The sequence below is a fragment of the Notamacropus eugenii genome, chromosome 5 (assembly GCF_028372415.1).
Source record: "Notamacropus eugenii isolate mMacEug1 chromosome 5, mMacEug1.pri_v2, whole genome shotgun sequence".
Taxonomy (NCBI): domain Eukaryota; kingdom Metazoa; phylum Chordata; class Mammalia; order Diprotodontia; family Macropodidae; genus Notamacropus; species Notamacropus eugenii.
In genome coordinates this window covers 9,541,335-9,553,578 of record NC_092876.1, presented here as the reverse complement: position 1 = coordinate 9,553,578, position 12,244 = coordinate 9,541,335, and the positions used below count along the sequence as shown (strand labels likewise).

Below are 12,244 nucleotides of genomic sequence, written 5' to 3'. Positions count from 1 at the left end.
CATATGTGCATGAGTGTGTAGAGCTATGTGTACATATGCACATATGAACACACACATATAAACACATACACTTACATGCACATACATACACTAAGGTATTTATAATCATGCTCATATGTAGGCATGTACATTCATAAGTATCTATGTAACACCATACAATATGTATTTGTTCTCTGTTTCTCTAAGAGTGGATAACATCTTCTTTCATAACTCCAAGTCTTTCCATATTTTTCCAAATCTACCAACTCATGGTTTCCTAACCATATCAATATTCCAACCTTCTGTCTAGTTATTTTCAGTAGTTCAGAACAATATTGATTGGTATGGCTGGCATATAGCATAGTTTCCCTATTTTTCTCTTTTCATTGAATCTATTTTAGTTTTAATTTTATCTGAGATCTTGATAACTATCCTTGCCTTTTTTCTCTAATAAATTCTAATCCTAATCTTTATTTTATGTTTGTGTGCATCTCTTATTTCCTATCCTTCCTCACTTCTCTTTTTACTTCTATACATTTTACGTTTTACTTCCTCTCCTATTATGTAACCTACCACCCCACACACCAAAGACTTCTCTTTCTTTATCTTCTCCCCTTCCCTACCCCCTTAACCTTTTATTTCTTTCTGAATTTAGAAAACTTTCTTTAACATATTCACAATAAGAGTAGGGTTCTAGAACTATCAGCTTTTCTCCCCCACCTAATTTCTCTTTGTCAGCTCTTTCTCTCATACCTCGTTTACATAAGATAATTATACTTTTTTTCCTTTTTCTAGATGGTTTGCTTTTTTGTATCACATCATATTCAACACTACCCCAACCTTTCTTTTAAGCCACCCAATTACTAATAACAACCTTAGAAAAATGATTTCTATTTTCCCGTATAAAAAGTAAACAGTGTATTCTTCTTGAGTTCTTGTAGTCTTTGATAGTCCTTGAGTCTTTGGTATTTATTTTATATTTCTCGAACTCTGCATGTCAAACTTTCTATTGGGTTCAGGAGTTTATGCAACAAAGTCCTGAAAGTCTGGCAATTCATTGAATGAGCATTTTTCTTTTCATTTAGGATTTTGCTTCACTTTGCTGGGTATTTTATTTTTGACCTCCACCCCACTTCTTTTTCTCTCCCATATTTGGTTTTCCAAGATCTGTGGCATTTTTGTGTAGCCACTGCTAGGTCTTATGTGATTCTAATTGTGGTTCTGCCTTATTTGAATGTTTTATTTTTCTTGTTGCTCATACTATTTTGTCCTTGGACATCTAGCTCTCTAGGTTTCCTTGTAGGATCTCTTTCAGGTGTGATAGGTGGATTTCTCCTATTTCAACATTCCCCTCTTGTTCCAACACTTCAGGAAATTATCTTTAATCATTTCTTTTATTATTGTATCAAGATGCAGTTTTAGATTGTAGGTTTCAAGTAGTCTGATTATTAGTATGTTTTCTCTTCTTGACCTGTTCTCCAGATCAGTTTTTTTCCTTGTAGGATGTTTCACTTTCTCTGTTATTTTTTCATTCTTTATGTTTGGTTCTGTTATTTCTTGGTGTGTTATAACTTTCCTGGATTCTACTTCCCCAATTCTAATTTTCAAGGAGTTATTTTCTTTTGTAAGATTCTGGATCTCCTTTTTTGGTTGGCTGATTTTCTTTTCAAAATTCTTTGCACTTTTTCTTTGTTCTTGGATTTTCTTAATTTTTTAAAAAAAATTCCTCAATCTTTCTTATTTTAATTTCTAAAGTATTTTTTAAGTTATTCAATTAATTGTTTTTGGGCAAGTGGTCATTTGATATTGCTCATTGGGGTAGAAGAGGCTTTTTTTTTCAATATCTTTACTCTATGTAGCAGCCTCCAAGATTCCCTTATGTACTCTCTACTCCCGCCAAATTGAGCTATCTGCCATGTCCTGAAAGTAGCACATGGCTAATGTACATCAGGTTGTTTTGTCCCTTTGTTGATAATGTTCCATACACTAGTACCTACTCATTCCAATATCAGTTCTGAAGACATTCATAGTCCAACTAAATAGGCATATCATCCAAGAAGCTTATCCCTTATCCAACCAGCTATGATTTTTTACCTTATCAGATGTTGATGCATTTTGAATTCTTACATGTTTATATTATGACTTATCTATTATTTATTGATGTATGTTTAATTTCCCAGATTCAGAGAACTTTAAATTAAAAAGAGATCTCAGTGTCCATATAGTCTAATACATACATTATCAATGAGATCCAAAGCTCTCAGATGGAAAGCATCTTATCTAATTTATTATTACTTTAATCTACTCCAATGTGTATCATGTGTAGTAGGTCTAATAAATGTCTACTTTTGAAATGAAAGAAAAAAGTTGGTGATTCCTTGGTCTTACCGCTGTATCTGGAGTGGCACCAGGATATCCCTCTGAGGAAACATTGGATTGGTTTGACTGGCTTGTGTGGTTCACCATGGCAACGATGGCGATGCTCAGACTGGAAATTTGTGTGAATATTATTAAATTACAGCAATGTATCATGATGGCCATGGCATATCTTATTGAACAGAACCCTTCAAGAGAGAGACCAAGACAGCAATTATGCAATAGTTGTATGAAGAGAAGTCACAAAGTATCTCATAGGATTGTTCCCTTTCTGTTTAGAGTCATACAGTTTTTGTTTGCCATCTGGACAGAAGGGGAAATTAGCCTAGGAGGCAAGTAAAACTATCAAGAAAAAGATTCTGAAGACCCATAGTGTTTTCAAATGACGAGGGAAAGAGGGAATTATCTAGGTTCATGGCTCCTCGCCTTTTTCATATCATTTGTCAGGCTGGTTACATGAATGGATTCCTTCTCAAGATGTTTTAAAATACATGAAATAAAATACATAAGATTACAAAGGAAAATAATCATATTGAAATAGAATCATCAATATATTTAAAAAAAATTCATGGGCTCCAGATTCAGAAGATCTATGTAGATATTGATATGACTACAATGGGAACTCATAAGCTGACTTAGATCTTTTAAAGATTTGGATAGACAAATAGGGAAAAAGTAAAAAAAATAAGAAGATAGGACTGGAACTCAGGATTGGTAGGATGATGATAACTCTTAGTAGAAGAAAAAGCAGAGATGCCAAGAAGAAAGAACTTTGGACCAGAAGGGACAGAACTAGAATGGCTAATAGGTAATTGACAGAAGGGATCTGCCAAGAAAGTGCTAAATGAACATTTATTTATAACAATGCACTGCAACTAGAACTACTATTTATAAGCATCTATGGCCAATGATGAATGGATCATGATGGGAGACCTCATACCTCTGCTTCCTATGACAGACATGCCAGGAATGGATAACAGCCAGCAACATTCTACCCAAAACATAACAACTTTATCCTCTACAGATACAATCTAATGCACACATGTGTCTTGGGAAAATACAGTCCATTTCTTCACCAATATTTGTTTAAAAAAATTAGATGAACCTCAGAAAGACTAAAATGATTTTACAAGATGAACTTTCTAATGTTATATTTTTAATCAATCATTCAATCACCAAATATTATTGTGTCCACCATGTGCTAAGCACTGTGCTAGGGATAGAAATCCAAAGAATGATATAATTTCCACTTACAAAGAACTTATATCCTAATAAGAGAAACAAAAAGAATACATAAAAATATACACTGCAAAAATAACTTGAATAAATAAAAATAAGCAATACGAAATAAGTAGATTTGGAAGAAGGATACTAACCTTGTGGGGATTGAGAAGGACTTCATAAAGAAGGTGGTAGTTGAGGTGCATGTTAAAGGAAGTGAGTGACTCTGTAAGGCTGTAATAACAATTCAGACAATTCCAGGAATGTGTGACTGACACTACAAAGGGACGCAGGTGGGAGAAGGAGCGTCTTATGTGAAGAACACAGAGAAAACAAATTTAAGTGGATCTTGAATCACAAAAGGTGGGAGAGCAAGTAAACATTTATTTAGGCTTAAGAGAAAGGTTGGGACTAGTTTATGAAGAACTTTCAAGGCTTAACTGAGGAGTTTATATTTTATCCTAGAGGTAATAAAAAGCCACTGCAATACAGGGCGATGGGGACACATGTATTTAAGGAATTTGTATTAAATATAAATCCTTGTATTTAGGGAACATGACCTTAAGAGCAATGAGTAGGATGGAGTGGAGTAGTGAGGGAATTGACGTGAGCAGAAGTGCTAGGAGGTTCTTGTCCAATACAGGTGAGTTATGATGAAGACCTGAAGTTGTTAGTTATACAAGGAGGGAGAAAAAAGAGCCATATGCAAGAAATAGGAAGGTGGAGATAGATGAATTTCGCAACTGACTGGATATGTGGAGTGACAGGTTACACTGATGTTACAAGCCTAGTAGACATGATGTTAGAAGTTTGGAAGAAGAGTGAGATTTGGGGAAAGATAATGAATTCAGTTTTAAGATGTGCTATCATTTCAATTGCTCCTGAAGAATCTTGTTTGAAATGTTCAGTAGACACTTGAGATGTGGGATTGAAGTTCAGAGGAGAGACTGGGACTGGATTTCAGAAGTGACTGTTCTGTGTCTGAAAATACACTGAGTCTTTGTGGTGGATATAGAAGAAACTAATCAAGTCCAGTTATGTCAAATCTACAAACACTTATTAAGCACCTACTATGTGCTAGGTACGGTGTTAAGCTCTGGGAATACTAAGAAAGCTACAAAATCAGTTTCTACTTTTGAGGAGGTCATAATCTAATGGTGAGGGAGAGAACATACACACAACTCTGGGCAAACAGGATAAAGACAGGATCAACTGGATTGATCTCAGAAGGAAGACACTAAGATTAAGGAGAACCAGAAAGGGCTTCATACAGAAGGTGAGACTAGCTGAGGTTAAACACAAGCCAGGGAGACCAGGAAAGCAGAGGTGGAGGAGAGCATGGCAGACTTGGGGGTCAGAAAAAGAAAATGCTCAGAGATGGGAAATGGACTGTTCTGTTGCAGGAATAGCAATAGAAGTTGTTAATTACCTTCGTCATTAATTAACTTTGTCATTAATTTACTTCATCTATCAGATCAATTTTTATCACTCCACTTGTCTGAGCACATGATACATGCTCAACCACAGGAGAAACACTGGGATGGGATATAATGAAAGGTTCTTTATTCATTGATTGGTCAAACCTCTGCTTGTATAAAGTGCTGAGAAAGACAGGAAAGAAAAGATACCTCCTTGACACTTAGCCATGTGAATCTGGACAAATTACTTCCCTTCCCTTTGCCTTCCTTCCCTCATCAGTAAACTGGGAATAATTATAGCAGTTTGGATTGTTGTGAGGGTTATTATAAGAATGAAATACGGTAATACTTTTGAAGTGTTTAGTACAGTGCTTGGCTCATACTGGCATTATATAAATGTTAATGCAATTTTGTTGTTATTGATGATGATTTTAGTAACCAAGTCTGGGATTTGACAAGGGTGACTTTTGATAAGATAAGGGGGCAAGGAATTTGAGTGTAGATAGTAATATAGAGGTAAATTGCTTCATCAAGAGGTTGACATAGGAAGGGAGAAAAGAATAGCCAATATAAGTGCAATGTCCTGGGAAAGAACTGGGGAGGGAGGTTGTAGAGACCATGGTGAGAAAAAACAGGATTATGGGTCATAAGGCATCAGGAGAGATAGAATCACCAGCAATAGTGGTCAGATAACAGAATTTTGGAATTTCTGAACAGAGAAATACAATACTTGAGGTTGATCTAAGGAATCCCCAAAGTAATTTCTTTGTACCTTTCATCACACACTTATGATAGTCATAAATTATATTTTCATGAGTGAGTGACTAAATGAATGAAACAAGCATTTGTCAAGCACTTATTGTGCCCTGTTCTGTACTGGGGCCAAATACACACAAACAAGACAATCTTTGCTTTGAAGGAACTTATAATCTAACATAGGAAGACAAACTACAGAAATAGCCAGAGAGGAACATTTTGGAGTGTGAGGTCAAGTGACAATGGTGATTGGAGTAAGGGGAAAGCTGATTGATATGTCCTTCCCAGAAATGGCATTCGATTCCATTTGATTGCTGTTCTCAGAGGTAGAGTGAGAATGCTGGTGAGAAAGGGTTGGGAGTATGTCCACTACCATGAACCTGAGACTGGGCTAGACCAGGAGCTTGCCAATCAGAATCCAGAATCACAGGGTTGAGACATTCAGTTCTGGATTGAGGCACATCATGGAAAGGATAGAGATGTCTGAAGAAGGATGTCTGGGCCAATGGTTATTACTATATTACTCTATTACTGTATCTACTTATCTATTTACCATGCTTTGTTTTATGTATTACAGTTGTTTGTTATTTATATTAGCTTTTCTTCCCACTTTATTCCTGATCTGTCTTCCTTTCAGTTACTTTACCACCAAGACCTGAGACCATGGCTGAGAGGACATAGCCTTAAGTATTCTCTCTGATACCCTTCTAACCCACTAGCTTTCTAGTTCAGTAAACCATGATCAAATTCTTACTGTCATTTTTTTTTTGTGAAGTGTGTTTCAATCTATACCCATGAATTGACTTAACTACCCTCTTTAAACTTGATAGGTAGGTGGCACAGAGGACAGAAAGTTGGACTTGGAAGATCTGAGTTCCAGTCTTGCCTCATATAACTGTGTGACTCCTGGGCAAGTCACTTAACCCTTTTAGCCTCCCATTTCTTGTATGAAGATAATAAATTTGCAAGGTTGGAAGGATCAAATGAGATGACATCAGTAGCATTATATGAGTACTAGCTATTATGATGCTAACTTCCAAACCAAAATACCCTTCCAAACCAAAATCTTTACAGATTTTCTTCATCGAATACTATGCAAGTTCCTTGAAAGAAAGGACTGGCTTTGATATTGTATCTTTATCCCTGGCACTTAACTCAGTCCTTCGAACACAGTAAGCACTTAAAAAGCGTGACTTCATTTATTTATCCATTCAGTTGTAAAATTCCATGAGAACAAGGAATGTTTCATATTCCTCTCTGCATCTTCCATAATGCCTCACCCAGTTCTTTGCATCCAATGTATAATCAATTAATTTGTACGATTGAACTGAATTGAATTTGAGAGCTCTTCAGGCAGGCACACTTGAGTGGGGAGGATGGCACTTGGTGGCACTGTTATGACCTTACTTTTCACTTGCTGGTGCTGCTGCTTCTTCCCTTCCTCTTCCTGTGGATTGGTGCTCTCCCTCTTCTCTGAGCTGACCCCTTCCAGAGAATCCATAAGGCTGGTCATTTCCCAGGGGTTGACTTTCAATTCTTAAAAAACAATGTCCACAGCAATCTGCAATTCTGAAATACAACGTTCTCATTACTCAGGTGTCTGAGCACTTTTCTCTAAATCATCATTATTGTCCACAATCACGAAGAATGTTGGGATTTTGAAATTCACATTTTCAACATTTAAGATGTATTTTGATAATCATGTAAATTATAATCAACTCTGTGATGTTTACTATCCTCTACACATTTAAATATTGTTGCGGGTGTAAGCTCAGTTTTCATGTGAACAGTCTCGGGCAGGTAAAAGTGAGGACTTCTAAACCTGAGTTCTCACGAGGCCCCCCAGGGAACAGCTGGGGATTGAGGCGTGAAACACGGGCTGTCTCATGCATTTCCACCTCTTCTCAGTGGGAAACTTGCTGGGGAAAGCATCCCACCCTTGAGATTGGTCCATGGTCTGAGCACATCTGTTGTTAATTAGCTAGGGGCTGAGAGCATGCACGGTATTCATGTGCAAACTATGTGGCGGGAGAGTTTAAGTAGGGACAGGAAAGCCTGAAGGTGCTGTTCTTGCAGAGGGGCCCTTGGAGGGAAGAGAGTCCCTCCCCTCTTCCGCTCCCATCCTCTTAATGTATGATCCTTGCCCCTTGGGAGGAGGAGGGTTCCTTTCTCCTGGGGAAGAACTCACCCTGCATATGGATACGTAACTAAGACCCTGAATAAAGCCTAACCCTTGTTTGACTCTGGAAAGTCTCTTCTATCGATACGTTTATCTGGATGGCTACCAAAGACCTGTGAAAGGTAAGAAGACTCAGGTAGCTCATTGGCCTAGAGGCCGAACAAAATATGTATGAATGTCATTCCAGAGGCTATTTGTTTTAGCTTGGGCATTTTCTTTTAACTGTTATAAACTGACTTTTCAAAATGTCCAGGCACTGAGCTGAGTTCCAGGCACTGGGCTTACAGAGAAAAGCCAAATCCAAAAGATATCAATAAATGAAACAACCGCAATCAATCCCTGTTTTAAGGAACTCACAATCTAAAGGGAGATGCAATAGTATATACATGGAGTTTATATAGGATCAGTTGGAGAGAATAGAGGAAAAGCACTAGATTTGTGAAAGGTGAGATTTTCCTTGGGACTAGAAGGAAGCCACAAAGCCTAGTATGTTGAGACAGGAAGGTACAGCATTAGAGACATGGGGGACGGCCAGGACAAGTACCTGGAAGTGGAAGATTAGAGCGTTGTGCCCAAGGAGTAGCGCAGAGACCCCCATCACAGCTCATTCTTTGCTTATTGCCCTGTGACCTAGGAAGCTTTTCCTCTTGTTAGGATAATAAGCCAAGAAAGAGGTTAGCAATTACACTTTCAACATAAGTTAAACAAGGTATTGATATAGGTGTGCATAAACACTAATTATCATCAGCACAAATCTTATACTATGCTAGATTTGGAGTGTGAACTAAAAGAAACACACAGTAGAAGGAGCTGCCTTCCTCACTAACATTCAGCTCTTCTCAGTTTTAATCTCAATGTATTTAACTGCATTTAGAGGGGCAGTGCACTAGAGTGGGAAAGGGCATTGGATCTGGAGTGAGAGGACCTTGGCTTGGTTCTGTATTAGCTGTGTGACCTTGGAGGAGTCACCTCTGTTGTCTGGCTTTCACCTTCCTTGGTAAAATTAAAGGGTTGAACTATATTATCTTCTGAAACTTCCAGGGTTAATACCTATGGTACCAGGCAATCAAGAGACAAGTGGACTTTACTGACATTGAACCTGACTGGTCACCTATATCTCTAAGAGCCTTTGGAGGTGTTACATACTAAGTACTTGTAGGTAGGTTTCCTTCAGCTTTGGATTTCTCTTTGGCATGGCCTGTTTGATCAGGCTTTTAGGTCATTAAGCTTTTCTCATTCACTTGCTTCAGTTCTGTTTAATTCTTCATAGCCCTATTTGGGATTTTCTTCCGGAGATACTGGAGTGGTTTTCCCTTTTCTTCTCCAGATCATTTTACAGATTAAGAAACTGAAGCAAACAGGGTAAAGTGACTTGCCCAGGGCCACACAGCAAGTCTGAGACCAGATTTGAACTGAGGAAGATGAGTTTGTTCCTGACTTTGTGCTGACATTATCCACTGCACCACCTAGATGTTCCAGGTAACGAAATAGAGTCTTATTTTTGGACTTTGGTTTATGATGGGTCAGATGGTATATCTCTGCTTTATTTCTTTTATTTTCTGATATCATGAATATCTTCATTATATAACAGCCTGATGGAGTTGATTACTGAATCCTTTCAAGGTTACTGCTATTCTTCCAATCTAAGTTGTCCATTTTTAGCTTCCCTTTCTAGGATGGATTTTAAAGTCTTTACTTGTCTAATTGCTATTTTAAAAAACAGTAAGATTTCCATATTAAACATTTCATTTGTTTCCCTTGTGGGGTCTCTAAGAGGTACCCAGATCACCTCCTGGTTGTATGTTATACTAATGATTGAAGCACCTTTTAATAAACAGACATGGATACCAAGATTTTATTTTAAAACCGAGAATTGTGCCTTTTAAAAGAGAGTAAATTGGATAGGGACTAGAACACACCAGGGCTGCTGTGGGAGGGATTCCCTCCTTAGGTATTGCAAATTTTGCTCCATCATTTCCGGTACAAAATCATTCATTTTCAGCAGAGAAAACAGACATGTAAAGAGCTTTGAACAGCTTTGCTGGCTCTCTGTTGTTGTTACTTATCCCATCATGCAGGGGGAGGGTTTGCATGTTCTATGGGCTCCTCTTTCTCCTAACATAAGTACTCAGTCCCTTTTTGCTCTCCAGCTCCCCTCATCAGCTTCAGCTCTTTTTAATGTTATTTCACCCCAACAATCTGTTCTTCCTGGCCAGTAGAAGTCAAATGTAGTATTGAATCTCTTTTGGAATTTGGTTCTTCTATCTTTAAAATCTAGGAACCTAAAATTTAAGTTAATTAGAGACAGTTGATGCACTGCAGATTAAGCACTAGGCTTGGGGTCAGGAAGATCAGGGTGACAATTAGGCGTTAGGCAATTACTAGCTGTGTGACCCTGGTCAAGTCACTTAAGCCTGCTTGCCTCACTTAGTCTCAGTCATTATCCTCAGTTTACTCATTTGTCAAATGAGCTGGAGAAGGAAATGATAAACCACTCCATTATCTTCCAAGAAGCCCCAGATGGGGTCACAAAGTCAGACATGACAGAAAATGAATGAATCAGAAAATGAGGATAATAATAGCACCTACCTGGAAGGATTATGATGAGGCTCAAATGAGATGATATCTGTAAAAAGCACTTAGCACAGTGCCTGCATATATAAAAGCTTTCTTCCCTGCCTCCCCCTCTCCCTCCCTCCTCCTTCTTTCCTCTGCCTCCCCCTGCCTCCCCCTGCCTTCCCTTGCTTCCTCTACCCTCTCTATATTGCCCATAGTCACACTTAATAAATATCTGAGGCAAGAATTGAACCCAGATCCCTGGGTTCAAATAAAATTATATTTGTAAAGCTCTTGAAGACCTTAAAGAACTATGGAATAGCTAGTTTATCATAGTCGTTATCATCAATTTCACTAATTATTCTACTTGAAGCACATTCATCGTCCCCATGCTGCACTTTGGTTGTCTGGCATCCTACATCACCACCAAGCTATCCCTCCCAAATTTCTCCTGGCAATCAAAAAGACTTTCTTCAGGTGCTCAATTAGATGTCAAAATGATTACAGTAATTCATCCCAGGAGACACTGGCATTTCAAATGTAGATCTTAACAGGCAAAAGTAATGTTGAAATTTGATGATATGTCCTGGAAATGTTTCCAAGTCAGAGGTCATTGTGGTTTATAAACTACGCTGACCTCCATGACAACAATTATTCACTCCCTCTCCTATTTTACCTCTTTACCCATATTTAAGGGTGTAAAATATAAGGAATCAGTGTCACAGCTGTATTAACATTATCCTCTCAACTTTGAAGAAAGTCCTTTACAGGCAGGTTTAGTAAATTAGATATTGCTTAGAGGAAGAGGAAGAAGAAAAGTTCCATTAGTCCAAAATGGACATCTTAATCAGAAAATTTTAAGGACAAACCTGAGGAAGAACCAAATGTTACTCCTTTCCTCACTGAGATGCTCTCACCATCATACAGTATTTAGATGGCCAACCCCTTTCATGTATGAGAAGTTCTGTTTCATTTGAGAGACTTTGGCTTCACCTTTTCTAGATTAAAGTTTATTTCACTTTTCAGTTTAATTTTTAACTCCCCTTTTATTATCTCAAGAAGCAGTTTGATGGTTAACCAGATAGAGAAGATGATTGGAATTAGGAGGAGTATTGTCAAAGGTCTGTCTCTTTTTTACGTAGATCAAAAACTAAAGCATTTGTCAAGTGTGTTAAGTGCTTACAACATGCCAGGCATTATACCAAACAGTGAGGCTACAAATACAAATAAGATATGTGTGTGTGTTTGTGTGTATGTACATGTGTATGTGTGTGTAACTTCCTTCTTTCTAGTTCAGATGAAAGTGAGCTTCATGGGTTGCCTGTATCCATACAATTCCCCTGTCTATTAATGTAATTTTCATCTCCCACAGCTTATTTTGTGAAATAGTCACTTCCCTCTTCTTCTTCTTCCTTTCCATTGCAGGACATTCTTTTCCTTTGTCTGCCCCAAGGTCATCAAAACAGGACACAATCACCCTAACCTTCTGTCTAATTTAACTCCTTCTGTAATCCTTGAATATATTATTATCCTGGAAGAATATTAGTTTCTTCTGCTGTATCATGATATAAGCACTTTATCATTGTGTGTCCACTTCCAAAGTTCAGATCTGTTTACTTTTAGAGTTTTCTCTTGATGCCTGTGTTTCCATTTTAATAATTTTGAATTACTAAAAATTTCATTCTTTGGTTTTTTAATTTTTCTTTTTTATTTATCAGTAATACTTGAAAGCCAACTACTTTATTGAAGGTCCACTTTT

General features: G+C 37.6%; 1 protein-coding gene across 2 annotated transcripts in view; it reads right to left on the bottom strand.

Annotated features, from left to right (window-relative positions):
* Positions 1-11,474, bottom strand: part of LOC140503283 (probable small intestine urate exporter) — a 37,851-nt gene extending 26,377 nt beyond the window's left edge. For both annotated transcript variants that reach the window (XM_072607121.1, XM_072607123.1), the window contains exons 1-3: positions 11,355-11,474; positions 7,158-7,319; positions 2,368-2,543 (exon numbers count right to left, since the gene is read on the bottom strand). In XM_072607121.1, the coding sequence (XP_072463222.1) occupies positions 2,368-2,543; positions 7,158-7,263 (282 nt within the window). In that variant the 5' untranslated portion in view covers positions 7,264-7,319; positions 11,355-11,474. The remainder of the gene's footprint in view (positions 1-2,367; positions 2,544-7,157; positions 7,320-11,354) is intronic.
* Between the last annotated feature and the right edge of the window lie 770 nt (positions 11,475-12,244).